Source organism: Chinchilla lanigera, unplaced genomic scaffold (genome assembly GCF_000276665.1).
Source record: "Chinchilla lanigera isolate Chin_1 unplaced genomic scaffold, ChiLan1.0 scaffold00015, whole genome shotgun sequence".
NCBI lineage: Eukaryota > Metazoa > Chordata > Mammalia > Rodentia > Chinchillidae > Chinchilla > Chinchilla lanigera.
Genome location: NW_004955416.1, coordinates 21094956 through 21120318, shown reverse-complemented (window position 1 = coordinate 21120318; position 25363 = coordinate 21094956). Strand labels below are relative to the sequence as shown.

General features: G+C 39.8%; 1 protein-coding gene across 1 annotated transcript in view; it reads right to left on the bottom strand.

Moving 5' to 3' along the window:
- Chd2 (chromodomain helicase DNA binding protein 2) overlaps positions 1 to 25363 on the bottom strand; it is a 124752-nt gene that overhangs the window by 90003 nt on the left and 9386 nt on the right. The window contains exons 3-8 of the mRNA XM_005381599.2: positions 14521 to 14752; positions 13476 to 13562; positions 11545 to 11606; positions 3588 to 3695; positions 2123 to 2263; positions 796 to 929 (exon numbers count right to left, since the gene is read on the bottom strand). Coding sequence (XP_005381656.1) covers positions 796 to 929; positions 2123 to 2263; positions 3588 to 3695; positions 11545 to 11606; positions 13476 to 13562; positions 14521 to 14752 — 764 coding nt within the window. The remainder of the gene's footprint in view (positions 1 to 795; positions 930 to 2122; positions 2264 to 3587; positions 3696 to 11544; positions 11607 to 13475; positions 13563 to 14520; positions 14753 to 25363) is intronic.

Below are 25363 nucleotides of genomic sequence, written 5' to 3'. Positions count from 1 at the left end.
CAAAGTACCCTCCTGGGTTGCCAGACAGCACTGCTCATGCCTACGAACCCAATACATTACCTGGCTGAGGGAGGAGGATCATGAGTTCAAGGCCAGAGTGAAACCCTACGTAAAAAAAAAGGAAAAAAATCTCCCCTCACTTACCCACCCTCACAAAGTTTTCTTAACTTTTATCTCAAATGAAGCTAAAATAGGTGGCAAAAAAGAGAGGGTATTAAGTATTATTTTGGTATTTTCTTTATGATGTTACTTTAAAGCAACTAAGTTGTCAGATATCTTAAACACAGTTGTTTTTGGTTTTGTTTTGTTTAAGACAGGGTCTTGCTATGCAGTCCACGGTGGCCTTGAACTCACTGTGTAGACCAGCCTGCCCTCAAACTCATGGTAATCCACCTCCCAGGTGCTAGCATTATAGGCAAGCCCCACCTTGTCCAGTGTCAACTGCATTTTAAAAACTATTATCCTGATATGTATTTAACCAGTTCAATATTCTTACCAGGTTGTTCAGAAACAACCAGACCCATACTTGCTTAATGAGCAAATATCTAATAAGCAAGAATCTATTCTACCACTGTTTTATAAAACAGTAACACTTTACTAGCGTCACTTAAAATCTCAAAGAAATATTGGATCCGTTCCTGTCTTCTCAGCTCTTGAAATATGACAATTAGTTCAGAGTTGTACTTTTCACAACAAGTAAGTGTTGACTAACATTCATCACCTTAGTTAAAATACATAAAATCTGAGCCTTACTGAGAAGATCTGAAAAGTATTTTGCTCCCCAAATATACATACCTCCTTTCTTTCCCAATCTGGAATCTAAGATCTTTTCAATAGTTTCACCATTATCCTGTTGTTCACCAACTCCTTCTCCAGTCATCTCAATGAGATCATCAGAGTCAGTTTCAAAGTCATCATCTTCTTTATAACTGTGCAAGAAATAATGCTGAATCAATGAGAAACCACACTTTGAGAATGAAACACTTCCACACATAGCATCACCAAAATAAAGAACTATACTCTTGGTTTCAACATGCTGTTTTGCAGATTCACCATGCAGTGGACTCAGTGCTATATTTTTCCCTATTTAAAGTATTGATGCATGTTCACACATACGTGCAAGAAGGCTAACGAATATTTCAAACTAAAAACACTATTTTTATACTAATTTGTGCAAGCAAGATATAAAAAACTGGGACACATGTATTTTCCTTTTCATTTTCTAGTATCAGCTCATACTGCGTAAAGAAGGAAACTACTACAATTAAAGAAAATAATGAAAGGAAAAATTACTACTCCTTCAAACAAAAGGGAAGATTAAATGTTTCAACTCTTTGTCTCCCAATAACAAGATGATGAAATTTAAGTACTACCAAAATACTGGGAGTTTTCACAAATGTACTTCCTAGTAATAAAACATAAACTATTAACTTTTACCATACATTAATAACCAAAGTTTGGGAGTCCAAAAGAGAAAAACCTAACCTAATTTGGTGTACAGTTTATAAGAACATGTGCTAGTATACCATCATATTTAAAGCCTAGTCCTAGTTTGCACTTATTAATTAACTACAATGGACAAGTAATTAGTATATCTAGACCTCAGTTTTGCCATTTCCAAGTAGATAAAAGAAACCTCATACACTACATTAAAAAATTAAATATCTTTTAATTTCAACCAAGTAAAATATTAATTTTGAATATATCTACCTTACTGTTAATGTTTTAATCTATTACTGTTTCATAAAATTATTATAACCAAGTATCAATACATGAACTGAACCTCAGAAAAATCTGTACGATTCAGAAGAATTCAAAAGTGACAATACAATACCAACATTTTCCTCAAAGAATGACAGAATTAAAATAATGCCACTAAGACAGGACGTGAACTTGAAGCAGTCTGAAATGAGCTATTGCTACAACTGCCAATTTCAGTTGGCGTAACACCATTCTTTTTCCAGAAAGACTGAAAAACATTCCAGATTTCTGAAGAATACTTTAGGACACAGGTTGTTACTATTGCTTAGTAAATGTATAATCTTCACCTTCTCAGAACTAAGTTCTAACCAACATCACTATTACTCTCCCACCAAGGAAGAACTCCTGGAGCACAAATCACCTGACATTTTTAGCCGCCCTCCGACGAGTCTGCCTTTTTGGTGCTTCATCATCTTCCTCGTCATCATCAGAAGAATCTTGCTTTTTTCTTTTTCCACGCTGGATCTTCGGCTGCTTTTTAACACGAGGTTTGGGCACTGTTCTAAAATAATAATAAAAAATGGCAAAGTTTTTATCATTTGGGATCTACTTCAAATCTATATAATAGTAGTACATAAATAGGATTCATCTGAGTAACATTAAAAATGCATATTCCTGGGGGCCGGTGATATAGCTCAGCGGCACAGCCCCCGCCTGGCAAGTTCAAGGTCCTAAGTTTGATTTCCAGCACCTCCCCCGCAAAAAAAAAAAAAAAAAAAATGCATATTCCTACTTCCCCTCACTAGACATCAGCAGTTTCAACACAAAGGTGATTCCATGCTGATAAATCTTCCATCGTTTATAGGAGAGTTAAGTGATTCTCAACTCTCAATCAGGACCACCTGATACCAGAAGCACATGCAATATCTTGCTGAGGGTACGTATGTCTTTGGTGGGCAATTTAGTAATACTTGCTGAAATTTTAAAATGTATCAACTTTACTTGTAGGAATCATACAGATAAAGCATCTAGACAGGCACAATAAGGTATCACAGTGGGGCTAGAAACTCTCCATATTCACCATCTAGAAACTAAACATATTACTATATGGTCACAAAAAAAGAAAAATGATATTTCTGGGCAACGGTACAATTTCCAAAATAAGGAAAGAAACACACAAAGAATGCTGGCATCTGTTGTTTTTTGGTGGGTATTTTTTGTTTTGCCTTCTTTTTTTGAGACAGAGTGTTACTACGTAGTTCACACTGGCCTCAAACTCACTATGTAGCCCAGGTTGGCCTCAAACTCCCGCAATCCTCCTGCCTCCCGCCTCCCGAGTGCTGGGATTACAGGTGTGTACCGCCACACCTGGCCTTGGTATCCATTTTAAGTGGAGTGAAGGACAAGAAATAATTGCATTTTTTCTTGATGTACAAAGAATATACCCATAAGGTCACCTAAGAGTCCATGGTAGGCACCTCATTGATTTAGGGAGACCCTTATCTTAAAATAAAAAATAAAAAAGGGCTGGAAATAAGAGTTCCAGGTGAATGCCCTGCCCTCAGTCCCCAAAACCGCCAAAAACAAAACAAAGATCTCCCAAGAAGGAATGCATACCTTGGCCAAACACATAGGGAAATTTTCTAAAGTGGAACACGATTGCACGAACTAGACTGCTATGAAATTTAAGCACTTAGATCCACTGTTAGAGCTACTGCCTTGCGAACACCCAGTGACCATTTGGTGACAGTGCAGGCTGACACCGACTGAACACAGGACCCAGAACCAGAAGCACAGCCAATTCTAGCACGGTGCTTGCTCCAGCCTGACTTCACCCTTCCAACGAAGCTCAGCCAGGAGCAAGGACTCTGAAGCCAACAAAGCACCTTTTGGGCACAGGCCTTCTTGTTTTCACTTTTTTTTGCTCAGGTTCACTCTCCGCACTGGTGCCCTGTTCCCGTTCATCTTCTGAGGGCTCGCGTTTCCATTTTTCTCTGCAATCAAAATCAAAATAAAGTAACTTTTTTCTAAAAGAATTCCTCTAGCGAAGTCATCTGACAAACTGCAATCAGGTTATCTGAAATGCACAGCATGCATACATGAGATCTACTAGAAGAGATTTATTTTAGCTCTTTTAAATTTTAGTTACATTACATACTATTTATTCCTACTTTATCTCTGGTAACAAAACATATAAAAAGGGAAAATATGGATTTATTTTCCAAGTCATTTTTTCCTAGGGAGAAAATGCTATTAAGTTTCCCAAATTCCTTTTTGATTTACTACTATATCAAGGACAAGACTGAAGATGTAATACATTCAAACCAATGGTCCCCAAATTTTAGCATGCATCAGAACACCTGAAAGGATTCTTAATAAAGACTGCCGGGCCCCAGGCATAGTGTTACAGATTCAAGAGGTTTCAGGTAAGGCCTAAACCTTTGAATTTTAACAAACCCACATATGATGCTGATTAACAGTTTTAAACTGATTTAAGAACCATTATAGTATTTTCAGGCTTTAGAATGTGTTTAAAGAAATACACTTGGGAAGCTGAGGCAGGAGGACAGCCATGAGTCAGATGCCAGCCTAAGCTACACAGTGAGTCCAAGACCAACCTGAACTACGTAAGACCTTATCTTAAAATAAGAAATAGTTGTGAAGTTATTTTTCAGTTACAAAGCTAACACTGAACTAAATAATCTGTTCAGGCAATGGTCTAGTTTTTAATACTTATTAGATAAAATGAGTGTTTTTTCACTCCTTGAGATCTTAGAAGGCTTGGGTCACAACCTACAGGTATCTTCCCTAAAACCAAACAAGATTATCTCAGAGACCTAGTTCATTTCTCAATTGTAGGGAGATAAAGGAATATTTACTAGCTAGGGGTTATTAAATACCTAGAAAAAAACTGAGAGGCAATGCCTGAAATTTCTCTGTAAACAAAACAATTACCACTGTGCCTCTGGTTCCTTTACAGGAAATAAGGGCATGTGCTAGTGCTTATCTGATTTTTCATGCCTGGTAATATTTGTTTTATATAGTTGGGTGCACTGGTATTTGGTGCATCTATATTTATGACTGTTATCTCTTCCTCTTGGATTGTTCCCTTTAGAAGGATACAGTGATCTTTTTTGTTTCTCTTAATCTCTCTTGGCTTGAAATCCACTTTGTCTGCAAAAAGAATAGCTACCCCTGCTTTTTTCTGGGTTCCTGTCCCATGGAGTATTGTTTTCCATCCTTCGACTTTCAGTCTATGAATCTGTTTTCATTAAATGTATTTCTTGTATGCAGCATATTGTTGGATCTGGTTTCTTTTGATTGGTGAATTGAGACCATTAACATTGACGTTTACAACTGATATGTATTGACTAATTCTTGCCATGTTATTTTCCTGTTGTTGGCTCCCTTTTATAGCCCCTCTGTTTAACTGCTTGTCTTGCCTGGTGGCTTCATTCTGTTGGGGTTCATGAAGTTGTAATCCTTGTTATCTCTTTCTAGAATACCCTTCAGCACATTTTGGAGTGCTGGTTTGGTGTTCATGAATTTCCTCAGGTGTTCTTTGTCACAGAAGCATCTAATTTCTCCATCAATTTTCAAAGACAGTTTTACAGGGTACATCAATCTGAGTTCAAGTGTGTTTTCCTTTAGGGCTTAAAATACTTTACTCCAAGCTCTCCCTTAATTGAGGGTTTGTGTTAAGAAGTCTGCTGTGAATCTGATGGGCAGTTCTTTATAAATGATTTGTTTCTTTTCTTTAACAGCTTTTAATATTCTGTTCTTACACTGAATTCCTGAAATCTTGAGTATTACATGCCTCCTATGTGGATTTTTTTTAATCATGACTAATTGGAGTTCTATGTGTCTCACTTACCTGCTTCTGTATGTACATATGTACAATTCTTTTTCCCTGCTTGGGCAGTTTCTCTCATGACTTCTGTGAACAGGCTTTTTACATCATTTGAACTATATACTGCTTTCTGATTGACCCAAATCATGCTTATGTTATTTTCCTTTGTATCACTTAGCAGCTGCTAGATTGATTTCTTGTGGCCTCTTACTATTTTTAAGAAATCTTTCTTTTCATGATCACTAACCCTAATCCTGTCTTCTATATCAAAATTTTGTCTTCATATTGGCTCATTCTGCTAAATGGGCTTTCAATGGAATTTTTAATCTCCTGGAATCCTGAATCTGTTTAATCTCCTGAATCTGTTTCATGGATTCCACTTAGTTCCTATGTTGGGCATTTATGGTTTCCATCATTTTCCTAAGCTCCTCATGTTTTGATCTGTATCTACTCTAGAGTCACTAAGCATGTAGTATACTATAGTCACCACCACTGTAGTTATCTGAGAAATTATTTCTGGTGATTTTTTTTTTTCTAGAACCTCATTCATCTGCTTTGTTACTTTCACTGTTACCACTTCAGAGAGTTCAGATAGCTGGCTTTCAGATTTTTCTACCTCATTGTGAAATAAGGTCATGTTAAAGGCAACTGTTACAGAACTGCAAAGTCAAATCACTGTTTTTCTTAGGAGCACAGGTCAAAATAATAGTGAAAGCTTGTTCCAAAAAGGAGGTTAAGCTACAGTCCTTAAGATTTTTTCTAAAAGCTGCATGAGTTAGCCTATCTACACCTGAACTACCTTAGGATTGGTACTTTTACTACATACACTCATATCCATTTCTCTAATAGGAGATAACTTCTTGCATGTCTTTTTTGTCCACCTTTGTACCAGAGCTTAATAGGAAATGTTCCTTTGTTAAGTAAAGATATTAATTAAATAAGTCATATCAAATTGTCAGTCAGACGGCAGAGTACTTTTGGAAGGAAACTCCTAAGACAGTAAGACCTGTTATTAATTAATATCCATCAATGTCTCTTTAAAACAAAGACCTTATATTTAACCATTCTGGGTACCTATCTTATTCTGCTTCCCTGGAGCCTAAAAAAATAAATGTCTATGAAACAATCCAACAGAAGGTGTTCTGCAGGATGGAAGATGTTCCCAGCAACTACAAGACTTGGCATTTGGGTCTATAGTCTCCACTGGACCAAGTTTTCCCCTCAGATGGAGCTTACTGTCACACTAGCCAGAAGTGATTTCACAGGAAAAAAGCTTACAAGAATAGAAACAATTAATGTTATGGAACCAAGTACCAAACCAAATGGAAAATGCTCTGCACCAAGGAGTTGGAAGGCAACTTTACTACAATGGTGAAGGGGAATTGCCCCCAAAACATCAGCCCAGAGCCAGGTTTGGGCTTAGGTTGTGCAAGCAGAAGATACAAAAGCATAAAAGTATTGTTTAGAAAAAAAAGTATGAATTTTTATTGGGTAGCATCAGTTATTCTTCATTGTTGAACAGAAAGTCTTTGAAACAAGTTAGCAAACAGGATATGTTTGGGGCTAGAAAGTATGGGCTACGCAGCTGGGTGTGGTCAAGCTGAGCTGGGTCAGGTTATCTCTGGTGTAGTCAGTCAAGGATGAGTGAGTCTAACAGATGAGCTATGTGGTGGGCAGCATGATCTCATTCTGTCCTAATATGGTGTCAGACTACTTGATTTTTAACTTTTAAAACTGCCATCACATTAAGACTCAAAAAGAACACAGATCATGTGAGAAAGACCCATAGTCAAATAGTAGTTCTAATTTACATATATCCTCCAGTAATTAAGAATTGAAACCAGAGCCACCAGTAAGGTCTACTTCTACAAGTATGGGAGATTAAAATAGCAGCAAACACTGAAAAAATATGAACTGATGCTAGAGCTCTCCACTCAAACTACTAAGTTATTGACAACCAGGAAAACTTAGAATCGCCCAACAGAAGAAGTGGAAGACACCTTCAGAAATCAACTGGTCTTAACCTCTCCTCCCATTAGGAAACTGAAGGCTAGCTAGTGAGAATAAGTTGTTCAATCCTACAGCAAACCTCCAGTCCTGCCAATCCCACAAGCACACAGACAACTGGAGGTTTAACAGGCCTGAGTGTATGTTATTTGTGTTTGAAACTAGCAGTATTATTTTGTTTTAATTTTCATTAACAAGAAAAAAAGAATTAACAACATTAGATCACCCTGTAGAAAGGGTGAGGTGAAAGATTATCATTTATGAAAAGATTACTTCCCGACCCCATAATGCACAAGACTCTCAAACACGTTCACTTTCCTATATTGCTGGCTTCTTATAAAATACCAATGTGTAAACCCACACCGCACCAATTAGGTCATGATTTATAATTCTGGCTATAAAGAGGAGTCTAAACTGGGTGAGGTGGTGCACACCTGTAATCCCAGCACTTGGAAGGCTGAGGACAGAGAACTGCCACAAATCTGAGGCCATTCTGGGCTATATAGTGAACTCAAAACTAGTCTGAACTACAGGGCAAGACTGTCTCAAAAAACAAACAAAATCCAAAGAAAAGTCTAAGAGAAATGATTGTAAATAAACACTATTTTCATGTACCACAATAAATCTGAATTTTATGCCTAATTATAAGAAGAAATCAATGGAATTTTAGTCTGAATTTCAGAATTAAGGAGAAAAATCCTAAGATTTAGCTTGGGAGGAGGCCCTAAGGAAATATAAACAAGTAAGGAGTCTAAATGCAAGTTAATTGGACCTAGTGAACATTCTCTTTTTGGGAGAAGATGGTTGGCAAAACACAAATCTTGCTGGGCGTGGTGACACACTCCTGTAATCCCAGCACTGGGGAGGCTGAGGCAGGAGGATCGTTGTGAGTTCAAGACCAGCCTGGGCTACAAAGTGAGCTCAAGGCCAGCCTGAACTGCACAGCAAGTCCCTGTCTCAAAAAGGCAAAAGAAAAAAAAACACAAATCTTGGGAGGGGCAAATCAAATCTAAGCAACTATGAAGCGGGTAATGTGCAAAGGCCACTTTCAAATACAATGAGCCTGAATTTTGGCCTAGAGCTGCAAAGGCTCACTACGAAATGTCTCTAAGAACCTACAGAGGAGACTTCCTTTCTCGCCCGTGTTAGAAGGCAGGTCAGGTCGGGAAAGGAGGGAAGTAGCTGTTTAAACTTATTCAACTTTCAAGAGCACCTTTCATGAATGATTCCACTGTGGGACTAACAGGGATTCTCTTCCACTGTGCTACAGGTTTATGACAGATTCCCAATTCAAAACACTGGAAGGGAATAAATAACTATGACCGCAGAGAACAATTCTGCATTATTATGACTGAAATATTTAACATCCTCTTTGGGAAAACTGTTCTGAACCCTTGCAGTGTTTTTCAGCACTATCAGGACCACGGTCTGCAGAAATTCCATACAACACTGCCCCAATTTGGATAACACTAACAGATACTGCACAAAAAAGATCGTTCAGTCATTAAAACAGCATGAGTGGGTCCAATAAATTCAGCCTTGTTTGTCTATGCGACTTCGGGGTTACAGTCTTCCCGCTGGAGCTGGCAAGGGTGCAAAGACTGCAGAGAGGGAGGAGAGGGAAACTCATGGCCACACTTAGTGTACGGACCAGAACTGAAGCAGCTAGAGATACATATTCTCAATCCAGTCTGTCAGTTTTGATTGCTGCTTAACTAACTTTAGAAAATGTTTTGAATATCATGTAGGCCCACTATGCTATGTAATGTCTAAGTTTAAAAAAAAGTATTAATATACTGTATGTCTCTACAAAGCCTCTTTGTAATTTTCTAAAAAACACACTCCGTTTTAAGACTACATTCTTCAAAAACAGGAATATCACAAAGGCAAAGGCTGTGAAATTTTTCCAGATAAAAGGAACTTGAAGCTAGGTACTGTGGTACACACCCATAATCCCAATATTCAGGGAAGCTGAAGCAGGAAGATTGCAAGTTCAAGACTAGTCTAGGCAATTCAGACTTATTAAGACCCTGTCTCAAAACAAAAAATAAAGGGGTGGGGTGTAGCTCAGTGGGAAGGCCCTAGCATTTCAAGAGAGAGGGAAGAAAATTAAGTGCAGCATCTGACCCTAGACTGACTCCTGTAATAGTGGTAGACACATGGGTCAACTAACAAAAGCTGGAATACGAAATAAAAACATTTCAAGAACACAGAAACTACCCTTATTCCCAAGAAATATACACCTTATATAGGAATTAGAAAGGAACTTGAGTCTCAAATGGTTCAGATGTATGTGCAAATGCAGGGGGAGAGAAAGGGAAGGGCGGAGTCTACAACAATGAAGCAGGTAGAAAAGTGTATTTTAAAAAAAGCGAATGGGGCAAAAAAGGTAAACACTGTTAAGTATAAGCATAGTGCACAAGGTATCTCTGTAGCACACTTTTAGTCTTACACCTTTTCAAAAGTCTGAAACTAACTGTAAATTGAGCGGGAAGAGTAGTTCAAGGGCACAGTATCCACCGAGCTAGCTCCCGACTGTGGGTTCAGTCACCAGCACCACCCCCACCAAAAAAAAGCAATAGAAATACGCTTAGAGTATAAGAAGCAGTTAGTTCCCTTCTAAAAATTCTTTTATATTTTTAATTCTCTTATTTTAAACAATCTATGAATCCAAACCTGCAGGGCTCAAAAAGGCCTCTCCTTGTACTAACCTGTGAAAATGCTTCTTCCTCCGAGTCTCTCCATTCTGAGCGCCACCTGCTCACACACGAGGCCGTGACACAGCTGTTCAGATCAGAGCGCCAGGGCCATGCCAAGACTCGAGTGTTACCGCCCCACCCTCTGTCTACCGAGCTAGCTCAGCAGATACTGTGCCCGTGAACCCCTCAGAAAGGTCCCCCAAAGGCCACGAGACGAGCACCAAGTGGGGAAGAGTATCCGCCCTGATCGTGGGACTTAGGCAGAACAAACGCTTTAAAACCAGATGTACCACAGCAGAACAATATTAAATACTCGACTTTCCTGGGAAGTTCTTTCACCATCGACATTTAATGTCACAAAACCTCAGCGGGGTTTCTAGTAATTGTAGGATAGGCAGAATCAGTATTACTCCATTTTCTAGATAAGGAAATGGGTTTTCAAAACCCAAACTGAGATATTTTAGAGTCTGAGATTATGTAGAGGGATCTCTCCTTGGAAACCAAAGATAATTATTTAACATGAGACTCCTTGAATTGGTGTGCAAAGTTTTGAGAATCTAAATTTTTCTAATAAGATCTATCAAATTCCTATAGTACAAAGCCCTGCACCTTCTCCAAAGAAAGATACTAAAAATAATTTTTCTCACTATGTATATTACAATATAATTTCACATTAAGGCCAAGAATTCATTTTCTGGCTTATGAACTACAGTATTAATATTATATGGAAACAACAGTATGTAATTTCTTTGTTTATTTTTTTCAAGACGAAGTCTAGTTACATAGTCCAGGCTGGCCTCGAACTCACAGCAATCCTCCTGCCCCAGCCTTCTAAGTGCAGGGTTTACAGGTATGTGCCCAACTATGCCCGACAACAGTATGTAATTTCATACCAAAATGGGCGCCCAGCCAACATAACTTGGTCATGGCAACAGAAAAACCAATGAATACGAAAAATGCCAAATTTAAACTTATTCGTTATTTAACTACAATACCAAGTACATGTGTATTTGGTATTTATTCACATTTTAAGAAAAAACTAACTACACTAATGTGGGAACTTGAAGGGGAAGCTGGAGACTGGCCAGCGCGTAGGCGCCCCCTGACACCGAGGAGCCGGCCAGGCTGCCGCTGCTACAGCAGCAAACGCAGTCACCCAAGTTCACCGCACACAGAAGCCATCTCGGGACCCGGCACGCACCGAAGGCCATGATCAAGCCTGGCCCAGAAATGCTAGCATGCTCAAGACACTACCAGATTCCATCATTTCCCCCATGAAAGACTTACTGTTTTTTCAGCTGCCTCTGGCCTCTTCGTTTTGGGCTCCCACTCTCAGACCCGCTACTGGCCTTCAGTGTGTGAGGGGAAAAACGGTTACAGACTTTAATTCACAGTTCCTTGGGACAACGCCATCTCCTGGTTAATATTCAATACAGCAACATTTCAATAGAGATTTCAGACAGAAAGCAACTGAGCATCTGCTCAGTAGAGGTCACTCTTTTTGCTTTGAAAATCAGTGTCTCTCAGGCTGGGGTGCAGCCTAGAGCGGGAGCACTTGCCCAGCATGAGCAAGGCCCTGGCTCCATCCCCAGAAAGGCAAAAAAGAAAAGGCTAATGTGTTCTTTTAATCACTGAGTTATTGCTCAAGCCAGGTAGTATTCATCTCAGCTCAACTTCCAGAACAGTACTATCCAGAAAGACGTTCTACAGTGACGTACACACTCTGCATCTGCAACGTCCAATACTGTAGTCACCAGCACAATGTGAGGAAGGGATGGAACTTAAATTTTACCTCATTTTCATTTCTGTCAACTTTAAAGGCTACCTGTGACTGCCAGTGACCATACTGAACACTGCACATACAGACTACAAAATAAAAATGCTGCATTATTAGTGTGCCTGACAGGCACCGACTACTCATGACATTCATTAGCCAAGTTCAAGCACAGCTCAGTCAAAAGCCAAAGTGCTCTGCTAATCGTACTAGGCCACAACAGTTCAGTCACAGCAATCTGAACCACTCTTTCGCCCAAAAATTAAGCCAAGTGGCAACTACCACTGCTGTTAGTTTCATGCCCACCTAAGAACGTGTAATATACACTAAAGAGGAAAAGCTTTATACAACTATGTAACTGGCTATAACCAGTCTCGCTCAGTACAGCTACTTAGGGAAAGCAAGGGCAAACCAGAGGCCACTTGATGTTAGAGGTCACTCAACATCAAATAACACAAATGTAATCCATTTACTGGGGGGAATTCAATTTTTAAAGACTTTATGTACTAAAAATCCACACCCAACTCACTAACTTTTAACTATCAATATTTAACCTTCATATGAAGAATATTTTATAGCTAAGATTCACAAAGTCCTTCTAAGAAGGTAGAAAGGGGACATTTCACTAAGACACAAATATCTCCTCAGACTAATTGATAACCCTAATACACAGGCAAGAACCCACAATCTGAGAAAGGTGAAGGAAGTCTGATTCTATAAGCCAGCAAACCCTACACATAATACCAGTTTTAAAAAGCACCAATCTGTCAGGCATGGTGGTGCACATCTGTAATCCCAGCACTTGAGAGGCTGGGGCAGGAGGATCTCTGTGAGTTCAAGCCCAGCCTGAACTACATAGCGAGACCCTATCTCAAAAAAACAAAAAAAAAGAAAAGAAAAAAAAAAAAAAAGAAGAAAGAGAAACAAGAAATCACCAATCTATTCAATCCCACAATTAAATCAGATAGCAAGTGTGCTGGAAACTGATTTTGTATCTCACACTCAATCCAGGAAACAAAATTTACTAAAGAAGACATAACACTGTCTAAATTAAGTATTCTCTCCTCCTTCCTTTCTCAGGAAGAAGTCCAAAACTATTCCCACTGTTCACCAAATAAGTTACTGACTTCATAGAAATCTCAACTTAGAAATTAGATTTTTAAAAAGTCAACTTCTTGCTGTAGTCAATTCCACTATAAAAAATTTAAAAACAAAAATTTAAGGCCAGTTCTGTGTAATACTCTACTGAACTATTCTAGGACATTTTTTGATAAAGTTCTTTTAATTAAACTCTTGACTTACTGTGTGCCTGTTCACAGAAAGCTCACTTTAGTCACTTTTACGCCTGCAGTTCAGTTTTGTTAACAGTGGTACACACCAGAGTCAAAAAGGATGAGGCAAGACAGAGAATTTAAGTATATCCCTCAAAACATTTTTCTCTTACCTCTTCCTTAATATTAAATCGTGATGGTTCTTGTCTGCTTCGGTTTGACCGCCTGACTCCATAAACATCAGGGTATTCTTCCCACATCTGCAAAATTAATAGACCATACATCAATCTTTTTTTCTTCATCCTCATTTACTATTTTCATTACTAGAACAGTTTTTTCAAGTAACAAAGCATCAAAAGGGCTGTTGTGCTAGTTTCATTTAAGAGATAACACAGCACCATCACAAAAAACAGATAGCCGAGGATGGTAGCACAAGCCTGTAATCCCAGCACTTGGGAGGCTGAGGCAGGAGGATCACCATGAGTTCAAGAACAGCCTAGGCTACATAGTAGGTTCAAAATCAGACTGAACTCCATGAGACACTGTCTCAAAAAAACAAAACAAAAAGAAGAGGACTATGATTCTAGGGCACAAAAAGTTTAAAATGCTTTTCATTACTTAGTATCTATTTTATAAGGTACACTGCTTACCCATCATTGAAATATAAACTCACAGCTGAGTAACATGCCAAAGAGAATAATTACTTCCACTAAAGACAAAGTATTTCGTGAATTTTAAATTCCGTAAGGCAGCTGGATGAGGTGGCGAGGAGGATCACAAATGAGCCCAGCGTTGTCAACGTAATGACTTAGGGTGACTACATCTCACAATAAAAAAATAGAAAAAAATAGGGGAGGTAGCTCAGTGTAAAAGGCCTAGGTTCAATACTCAGTACCAAAAAAAAATGCCAGATATGGTGGTGCACGCCTGTAATGCCAGCAATCAGGGCAGGAGGACTGACGAAAGCTGGAGGCCAGCCTGGGCTACATAGTGAGGTCAAGGCCATCCTGAAGTACATTGTGAGACTCTGTCTCAAAAAACAACAAACAAGGCCAGGCACAGTGGGGCATGCCTATAACCCCAGCACTCAGAAGGCTGAGGCAGGAGGACTGCTGCATTCGAGGCCAAGCCTGAGCTACATAATAAGTTCAAAGCTAGCCTGAACTACATACACAGCATGACCCTGTCTCAAAAAAAAGATGATGATGATGATGCTACCTTCTTGACATCAGCTATCCGTTCCTTCTTAGATGCTGGCTTCTCTTTGGCTTCGGGAAGGACTGGCTGGGATTTGGAGCCTGCAGATTCGCTCTCAGATTCAGACTGACTCTCTGAAGATTCAGAAGTGCTATTTGACTCAGTGCCATGGCCACTCCCCGGGTCACTTCCCTGCTCACTTTCCGACTGGCTGCCTGAGTCTGAACCGGATGCTTCTTCAGAGCCAGAATGACTTGATTTACAAGAGAAAGAGGCAAACACAGATACTTTAAAAACATTTAAGAACTGCCACACAAAAAACTTTTTAACCCTCATGACAAAATATCAACAGACAGCAATGTAAGACCAGAATCTTCAAATTCACTTTATATTTTCATATTACAAATGAAGTTTCTACTGCTGTCCATATCCCCAATAGCTAGTACTTCCTGTGTTTCCATGATCCCACATACCAGCAGATTCACAGGGACTAGTTCTTTCACAAAGACTGAAGATGAATGATATTATTCCCTTCATTCAGAGGAGGTAAAACTGAAGCTCAGAAGTATTTATGTAACTCTCAAACTCTGCTGACACAAATGATCTGAATCCACTAGTCTTACCTGTTAGGTATCACTTCCCCCTCAGGACACACACATACAAAAAAGCAAGTAACCCAAAAAGGAAGAATGCAATCTGGCTGCAAGCATCCAATCAGTGGTTCTCAATAGAGAGTGCTAATTAAGACTCATCTGCGGAGATTTATAAACATACACATTAACTCGAAGCCTTGTGCGCAGCATAAGAGGCACTGATTCTAATGAGACCGCCTAAAGATTGCTACTGCTGGCTCCACACTCCTCTCTCCTTCCTCATTCCAACATCACTCAGGAAAGACCAATGTAGGTAAGCGGATGATAGCTGAAGCCACAACAGAAACAGAGGGTAGAGATATGATAGAGTACCAACCCCCAAGTGCAAGAAAGACGGCATAAGCACCCCTCCTGTAAGAGCCAAAAGCAATTGCGGGACATACTGGAAGGAGCAGAAATACTTTAAAGTGAAAAGATCTAAACTCAATAGACTCTACAAGAGAAGGATATAGGCCAGGCACAGTAGCACACGCCTACAATCCCAGCACTTGGGAGGTTGAAGCAGGACTGCTGCAAGTTCAAGGCTAGCCTAGGCAAAGTGAGTTCAAGTCCAGCCTGAACTGCTAAAACAAGAGGATAGAGCACACTCACTCATATCCTTTCAGTGAACACCACTGGGGGAGGGGGTATATAGGAGACACAACACAGGACATGACCCAAAACCTACAGTAACATTAACTTATACAAAGGCCCTTGAGCCCAGCAGTGCAGCGTAAAGCCTAAGCCTGAAAAGATAAAAGGCAAGTGTCATATATCGTCAATGTTCCTTCCAACACAGCAATGAGATCACATCACTCAACAAGTACATCCATAGAATGAACAGACTGAGAGAACACAGGAAACGAGAACTGACTTAAACAATCCTGTGTAATCTATAGTAAGTACATTACAATGTGGGAAGCAATTTAAAAAGGGGGAGTATCTCTTCCTTGAGAAAAAAATGGGAAAGAACATGTAAGATTGCCCAACAACCTCCTAAATATCAGGCATTACACTAAGTACTTTATGTGTATTATTTTGAAAATTCCCCAGAAAAATCCTGTTAGGCATTATTATTCCCCTATTAAGGATGAAAAAGTAACATGGTGTTGCAGTCACGGGTTTACAAAGGGAAACAATACAGAACACAAAATTTATAGAATTATTTTATAATAGTCACCCAAAGGATCACATACAAAAGGAGTGCAAGAAATCTGTCCACACACTAAAGACCAAAGAATCCAGCTGAGGGCCTAGATTCCATAGCAATGTCCTACATGAGTCCAGCTGAAGACCTGGAGCCCAGAACAATGCCCCCGACGAGTCCAACTGGAGGCCAAGAGCCCACGACTATGTCTCATGCAGGTCTGTTTCATGGATCTGCACTGGGAAGGCCCAAAGGTCAGTGGTGGAATCTAGAAAGTCTGTGCCAGCAGAATGAAGATCTGTGCCTGCAGGCTGAGGGATCTGCACTGGAGCCAGGAAGGGATGCTCAAAGTAAGAACCAGAGCTCTCCCAAGAAGTACCGCCGCCATCCTCAGCAACAGTGAGATCCTGAGCTCCTCCGATGATGAGGAAAGCTAAGTTCCCATCAGGAAAGCCAATGGGACAAGCTTCTCCAGGAGCCCAAGCAGTGCACCTTCTTCCCCTCCAGAGCCAGGAAGCGATGTTCAAAGTATGGACCACAGCACCCCCAAAATGAATGGTAGCGACTGTCGGCAACAACAAGGTCCTGAGCTCCTTTGATGATGAGAACAGCTGAGTTCATCAGGAAAGCCACCATGACAAGCTCCTCCAGGAGAACCAACAGCTCCCTATAGCTTCCTCCCAGCTCCTACAGCTTCCTACAACCTCTAAACTTCTTCCTCTCCAGTTCTGCCTCTTCTGCAGCAAGCAACAGTCCTCAGGTGGGCCTCCCACAACCAGAACCACAATAATTCAGTTCAGCTGGTTCAGTTCAGTGTTACAAGGTGACCACCAGTTGTCAATCCACCACTTGGCCAATGACAAAGCTTGTCAATGTGAGGGTTGGGGGAAAGAAGCAATTCCAATCCAGTCTGCCTATAAAGCCCATATACAACTTTACCACAGGGGATCAAAACCTTACAGACTCAGAACATCAGTGTAACCTCCATTATACAATGTCTCCAAAAGGCATACATACCTGTTAAGCAACAGCACACCACTCTCAAAGGCCTCCTTAGCCCTTTGAAGTACAATGAGCCATCAGAAGGCAGTCACCAGAGACGGGAGAGGAGGGCTGGAGGGCACAGGCTAACAGCACAGGCTCCGCCACCCACGGCTTCACCCTGGTTCACCATCTCTCAGGCCTGGGCCATCTCTAACCTGTGCCACCTTCCCACTGTCTACCTATAGTCTCACAAGAGGAACAAATGACAGCTATGAGAGCCACACTCTGTAAATGTCTTTCAGAAAGGCAGACTTGAGAATCTCACATGCAAGCTGATATCAGACATCAAGACTGCCCAACTATTCATGAGGCAATACCACAAAGTCCACATCACTCGCCGGAATTCGTCAGTTTGCCTCTGCCATCTGCTCACAAAAAGGTACAGAGCAGCTCCAGGATTCCCTTATAAAGTAAGGGACTCACGAAGGGCAGCCTCCCCAAAGGGCTGTGAGGGGAAGAGGCTGGAAGCTGTATTTACATAGCGAAGGCAGCAGAGTGCTATAGGGCTTTCCAGATGAAGAAGTTCAAGGCCTGCCAGCTCACACCCCAGCTTCAGCCAGCCCTGCAAAGCCGCACACTCAACACCCATCCCCTCTCCTTCACGCAGTACTGGGTGCTTGGTGTTCGATGCTCCAGCCACCAGGAGCCACTAGCTGAACAGAGCAAGCCCTGCTACTGCACACCCCTCAACCTCTGCACCCACTGCTTATGCTAAGCATCAGTACTTGTGCCCTCCTGCCCTCAGCTCAGTGCCTGATAGTCCTCGTGCTGACCTCAGTCACAGGGTTCCTTCCACAGGGAGCTGCAAACAAGTAGCCTCATCCTAGGAGTCCTTGTCCACTCCCAGACTCCATGACACTTCTTGGTTTTAGCAAGGACGCGCAGGCTGGCTTGGGAAACCAACTCCACAGCCCCAACCCCTGACATCTCGGCTGCCCTGCTTCCCACTTGTCCCATTCCATAAAAATCATTTGGTCACTTGGTGACAGCCTCCCCAATAAACTGAAGCACTAAGTCCTTCTTCGATATTCCTTGTACCTGGTATATTAGAAAGAGAATTATTGAGTTTACCAGAATACGCAATCTGTTTAATTTCCCAGCTACTACAATGCTTAACTCCAGAAAGAGTTTAAGGGTAGAGTCATGACTGGCAATTACCACCGAGTAAAACTATCATGGGAGCATAGCAGGCTCCAAATACCCCCGCAAATAAATAAACACTCCCAACAACAGACGGAAAGTCTTCAACTATCGGCCTAAAGACCATGAAAGCCACTAGGGACAGGAACTAGAACAGTTAACTGGACATGCTTTGAGTCTATGTTGAAAAACATGAATCACTGCAGACATAAATCACTGTACTGTCAACGCTCACACGAGGCATCACATCTTATTCCCTTTGGACTCCTACAGAGTGTAAGATTTATTTAACATTCCTCACTAATGGTGCACTCTTAGGTTACTTTCGAACTGTTCACTTAACCAATAAGTTTATCATTACCTATAAGCCACTACACTCAATACATTTCCGTAATTCTAAGCAGATTAGATTATTTCCAAATTGTTTACTGTACCAGTAAAACTATACTTGTGTGCATACCTTCCTTGCACCTGTGTATTTCTGTGCTTTTGTAAAGGAGTGACTTCTAGAAATTTAACCAGGCATACAGTGTTAGTTAACTTTTAGGTAGAAAAGTCATTCCTATTAGCACATATTTACATGTGCAGGTAACTTTGCTTCTTGCAGTACTGGGGATGGAGTCGAGGGCCCTCTATCCCTGGGCTTTTTATGGGGTGTGGGGCTTAAATTGCCAACACTGGCCTCAAATTTTCAATCCTCCTGCCTCAGCCTAGATAGGCATACACCATTACACCCAAGCTTTAGACTCACTTAAATCTACAAACTAAAAACAGGAGTTTGAAGTATACAAAACAGGAGTACACAGGAGGATACAGAAGTTTGAAGAAATACAAAACTCAATACATACCAATGGGGGCAGGGATATAGCTCAGTGGCACAGTGCCTGCCTGGCAAAAGTGAGGGCGTGAGTTGGACTACGGAAAAAAAAAAAAAGATACACACCAAATGCATGGTTGCATTAACCTCTGGGAAGGCAGATGTATGGGATGAATGATATTTCTGACATTTTATACCTGAGGCTTAGTGGTAAATTCACAGCTGCTCATTATATGTTTTAAATATCTTAATCTCCAAACTCATTTACTCACTATCCTAAATAAACCCATCCAAAACAGCAACGGCAAGGGAAGCAATACACTCAAATCCTACACAAAATGAGCTACAGATGTGAATGAGTGTAAGACTGACTTTTAAACATATTTTAGGAAGAGGGGAAGAGGGATATCACAAGAATTAAGATGTGTTCTGTGTATGTACCAACTCTTCACAGTGAATGTAATCAGTATATACTGAAGACATTTGCTCACACAAATTTTTAAAAAATTATTTTTGGATCCAGCAAGTTGGAACTAAAACTTAAATAAACAAATTTGACCTTAATAAAGGCATTACTCAATTTTCATACTTATAAGGACAAGTTTCCAAATCCTAACATGGGAAATTATTTTTCAAAAATAGAACATTGACCACACTTCCATATTTAGGGCACTGACTATTCCTTCAAGGGACAAGACATTCTGGAAAGACTAGGTAAACATCAGGAATACCTAATTATAATGCCGAATATCACTAGTACTAAACTGTGGCTTTCATGATGATTTAAGAGCACAAGGCTGAAAGCCCAGAAGATCACCAGGCATGGCGACGCATGCCTGTGATCCTAGCACTCAGGATGCTCAGGCAGGAGGGTCACCTCAAGTTCCAAGCCAGTCTGCACTGCATAATTGTAGAGACTATTTTACATGTAATGAAAATTTTAAATCTTATATTTCTAACACTGTTCGAGGATGGGACTGGAAAGCATAACTGGTTCTCATAATTAGAGAGCTACAGAACTTAACAAGCCTTGACACTCCAGGAACCAGACACAAGGTAAGTGCAGCTTAGACAGACAGCGGTATTTTGCTTACTTTCAAGTCCCAGAGTTATCTCTTCAAGGACACCTCTGCCCAGTCTCCAACAATGATTGATTTTTCCCTCAAGTTCACGATAGTAACCTTATTAGTTCCTGTAAGAGTAAATTCTGCCTAGCAATTAATGACAAACACATGTGTAACCAACAATAGACTGTTACGTTAAATCTGCCTTATAGTACTTCTGAAAACCTATATAAATGATCGGTAACCTCAAAATGAGGCTGGTGATCTCAACCTCACGGTACCCCATCCTGCTAGCATAATAAAGCTGCTTACAAAGTTCCTGGTGCTGCTGTCTTCTGTTTGGTCTGGTCCTGAATTCCACATCATAGTGAGTTCAAATCCAGTCTAAACTCTATCTCAGAAGTCCAGGGAAACTCTTATCTTAGAAAGCAAAGAAAAAAGGCCCAGAAGACTCTAATTTCTAAAAAGGGTCTCAAATTCAGTTTGTGGGTAAGGAATCACTAAATAAGAAAATAATAAAATTACCAGATCTGCAATGGCTTAATAGTTTAAAAAAGCAATTAAAAATGATACCTTCCAGAATGACTATCCATCACATACCCAAAAACCTCATAATAAACAAGTTTATCTGAAATGACTCAAAATCTAAGTTGCTACCAAGTTCTATAATTTTGATTGAACAATAAGTACCACATGGGTAATACAACACACATACACACGCAAGTAACAAAACTGGGATTTTAGATTCCATTAGAAAATAAATGCTTTTGAGAATAAAGCTTAACATTTAATTTGTGTATAAAAAGAAACTGGCATACCTTTGACATTCTTTATAAAATAGGTAAAAACATGGGTGAAAAACTTTTTTACAAGTGAACTTTGAAGCAAACAGCATTAAAAGGTATTCCACTTTGAAATTTTTAATTGCTATCTCCCACATAGCCACAAGAGGGCAGCACAGCGACATGCCAATTAAAAGGAAGCCTATGGGTTCTCTGCCCAAGAGCCGCCATTTCACTGCTTGAGTAGTGTTTATTTTCTTGCAAAATGGCTGAACTGCTTGGCAGGGCTTGGTGGTTAACAGAAGCAAATCTACAAAGAAACACCATAAAATTTACTTCAGACTGAGCTTCAATTGATGATGGAAGAAGTAACAATTTGGGAGCATTTATGTGTCAAGAATATACAAAAGTCTCCTAATCCTTACAATAACGTTATAAAGAAGACAAAGCCCAAGTATGTGCACAAGATGTCACTCCACAGTCTGAATGTAGAATTCACACTATCAACCTCTATGTGGCCTTGCTGCCCTTGTCACACATGTTTTCCAGCTGAGCAGATTATTAAACCAATGCACTATTCTTTGCCACTTCTGTATCTTAAAAGAGAATGGGAAGTGTATTATTAAACAGCAAATTTCTTGGTGATAAAGACATCTGGAGTAGTTCTTAAACTGTCTTTAAGCTCTCCACTCCTAGTTCAAGTACTAACATTCTGAAAAATATAAATAAGGTTAAAAGACAACAGATTGGCAAAAAGAATTTATACATAAAACAAAAGGTACATGAAAAGTTACATATCAAAAATCTAATAGAAAACTAGGCAAAGAAAATGGATATGCAATTACAGAAAAAAAATGAAATGCCCAATAAATTTAAGATAATTAAGCCTTGCTGGTAATTTGGGATATATATACTACAAGAGTACATATCTTCTTTGCAGAAATTAAGTCAAATGTTAAAGGATTTGGAGGCTGAGGCAGGAGGATCACTGAGTTCGAGGACAGCCTGGGCTACAAAATGAGTTCAAGTGCAGCCTAAACTGCATAGTGAAAACCTGTCTCAAAAAGATAAAAAACAAAAAAACAAAAACGCTAAAGGATGGTAAGAAAGCAAACAGTAATATCCTTACTAAAATTAAAAGTCATTGGGCTGGGGATTTAGCTCAGCGGCACAGTGCCTGCCTGGCAAGTGCAAGGTCGTGAGTTTGATTCCCAGTACTGGGAAATAAATAAATAAATAAATAAATAAATAAATAAATAAAATTAAAAGTCATTAAAGTAATCAGTAAGTGCTTTGGAGAGTGAAAGTTTTAACTAGAAGTCAAAATATGCATACGAATCCTGCAATTCAATCTGTGGGTATATAACCTATGTAAATCAAACCTGTTTGGTAGACAAGCACAAAAATGTTCAGAGTTCTGCTCATAAGAGCCAACATAATAACAACAATAATCTATACAGTGATACCCTCAGTTCACAAAGTTAATTTGTTCTCTGATTTTGGAAAAGACAGCCATGTTTGTGTTTGTGTAAGAAAGATAGTTGACGTCGTATTTGTTACCCAACGCAGTTTGCAAACAAAAACATTTTGCCCAAAAGCTTCTGTTTGTGAACCAAACTGCAAAAAAAAAAAAAAAAAGCATTTATGAACTGAGGTACCACTATACATCCATATATGAAAATGTAAAAATGTGAAACATCCATACAACTAAATGCAGTAGTTAATGTATGTGCTTCTGTAGCAAGCATGAACACAGCAGTTAATTAGGGCTGAATTATAGCCATAAATATCAATATGCAAATTTCAGAACAATTACTTTTTTAACAAATTACATGAATTCTGTACATTTTTAAATGTCGACATTTTATATGTCAAGTTCATGAACATGACAGTAGTGAAAACAGACAGGATGGTAGTTACACTTAACATTTGTACTAGAACTTTAATTAGGAAGGTATGTTTTAGCAGCACAGAACTGCTTCCTTCCTAGGACTTAAACAGTTCTTCTGAAAGTCACTCTGAACAGTGGCATCACTTTATGGACCCCTTTCATAGGTACCAGAATTTAACTGAGCAACTGCATTGGGCTCCAAGAAATTAAAACAAAAAGGAGTCGTTCAGGATGAACTTGTAAACTGTTTATCTCACCTTCAGGAGAGAAATAATCACCAAACCCCCAAACTACCCAATTTTTAGCTGGCATAAGGATGTTCCCTCTACTCTTTCCCTTAGAAAGAAAGTAACCGGAAGTAAAGAGATGTGGGATGTTAACCAATCTGCTTTTTATTACTGTTGTTTCCTCATTTCTACTCAAGTTATTTTATAAAAACCACCATTCTGTCAAGCTCAAAAGAGTACTTTCTTATTTTTATACATAGAGTGCTCTCCAATTAATGTGTTGAAATTTGTCTTGACCTCAGAAATAGGCACAGGTATTTTTTAAAATGTACACAAAATAGTACTTAATATTTCATGGATTCAAAAGGCTAAATCCATCAGGAAACCGGAAAAAGAAAAACATCTATCTTCAATACGCATGTTTCTACATTTCTCAGCTGCAGTCAGGCAGAAGTCACCTTAGGTTTTACCATGCTACTTCTGCTCCCCAACAGCCAATTAACACCTGAGTCACATAAAAGTATATGGCCCACCAAGGGACAGGCACCCAGGAATAAGTATCATCAGGGGAAAATGAATGCTATCAAGGAGCCTGGGGAAGGCATCAACTGGACAAGCTGCTTTGCAAATACATATCTAATCAGGATCTGAAGGTATATTATATACTAAAGACAAAGTGAGCTTTCCACTTGGGTAGAAACCACTTTTACCAAGCTGTGAAAAGCGGTGAAACGGGGAAAAGTTCTCCTTAGCATTCGTTCACATCAGTATGATTAACCATCTCAAGTGAAGTACTTCCACTTAGAACAGTAAGAATAGATAGACTAGTTTGCCCAAGAGTTCTCTTTCAGTCCTCTGAGTCTTGTATTTCCCTGTCAGCTAACTTGTAGGCTATTATTTTTGTTCTTTTGTAAGACAGGTGGTGTTTACAGCTACTTCAGAGTTCAAAGGAGATCAAAAGACCTGACTACCAACCCCAATGCTACATGTGAGGTCAGGTGTGGTGGTGACACCTGTAATCCCAGGCTGAGGCAGGAGGGTTGCCACAAGTTTGAGGCCAGCCTGGGCTATATAGTGAGTTCAAGGTCATCCTGAACTGCGTAAGGAGACCCCCATCTCAGTAACACCTCATTCCCCTGCAAAAATACAGTAAATGTGAAACATATGCCCAGTACCATAGGAAGTAAAAGGGGTCCGTGGATCAGGTCACAAAAAAAGAAAATAGCAAAGGCAAGAAGGGGACAAAATTCACCAGGGGAGCACTCTGCTAAACGCTTTAGACAGAGTTTCTGAATTGTGGTATTACTGTTTTGGCCTACAGCGGGAGCTCTCCTAAGGCTGTAGGGTGTTTAGCAGCATTATCTCAGGCTTCAACCCGCTAGATCCCAGTAGCACCGCTGTCCCTCGTAGTACCAACCAAACACATCTCTAGAAAATGTAAAATGTGCAAGCGGAGAGGGGTACAAAACTCCCACAAGCTGAAAACCACTGCCTGAGAAGCATTATTTGATGTGATTCTAATTAATTTCCCTAAGAGACAACAGTACTACCTTACTTGTATTTAAAATATGAGGAAAAAGGATCAGAGAGCCCGGTCCAAAACCCTCGGTTTTAAAAAAAAAAAAAACCCAAACAGAAATTCAAAAACCCTACTTCACTATACGCTACTCCCAAACCTGCCTCAGTACAAGAATCAATATGCCATTTTCTAGACACAACCCTAAAATGAAATTTAGAACTTCAGCAAAAAGCGTGGGAATATGATCAGCAAGTAACCCTGGAGATGATTTTTACTAATTAAATCTGAAGAATTAAGTACCATATAAAACTAACTTGAGAGGGTATGCTGTTTAAGGCAAGAGAACACTGCAAAAATTTCACCCATCACTCTCTTCCTTCAAAATCACCATTCAGCAGCCACACACTGCTTCTAATTCAAGTCAAGCTCTATGTGAACTGAAGACACACTACTCACTCAAGATTTTGAGCATCCACCCCATCTACAGAATCTACCCAGACATTCTGGCATCTCCCCTAACCGACTGCACAATCTGTAAAAGCTGAGTATGAAGGCCTGCTTTCCTGACTCCAAAAGTCTCAGGTTGTCATAGAAAACCTAT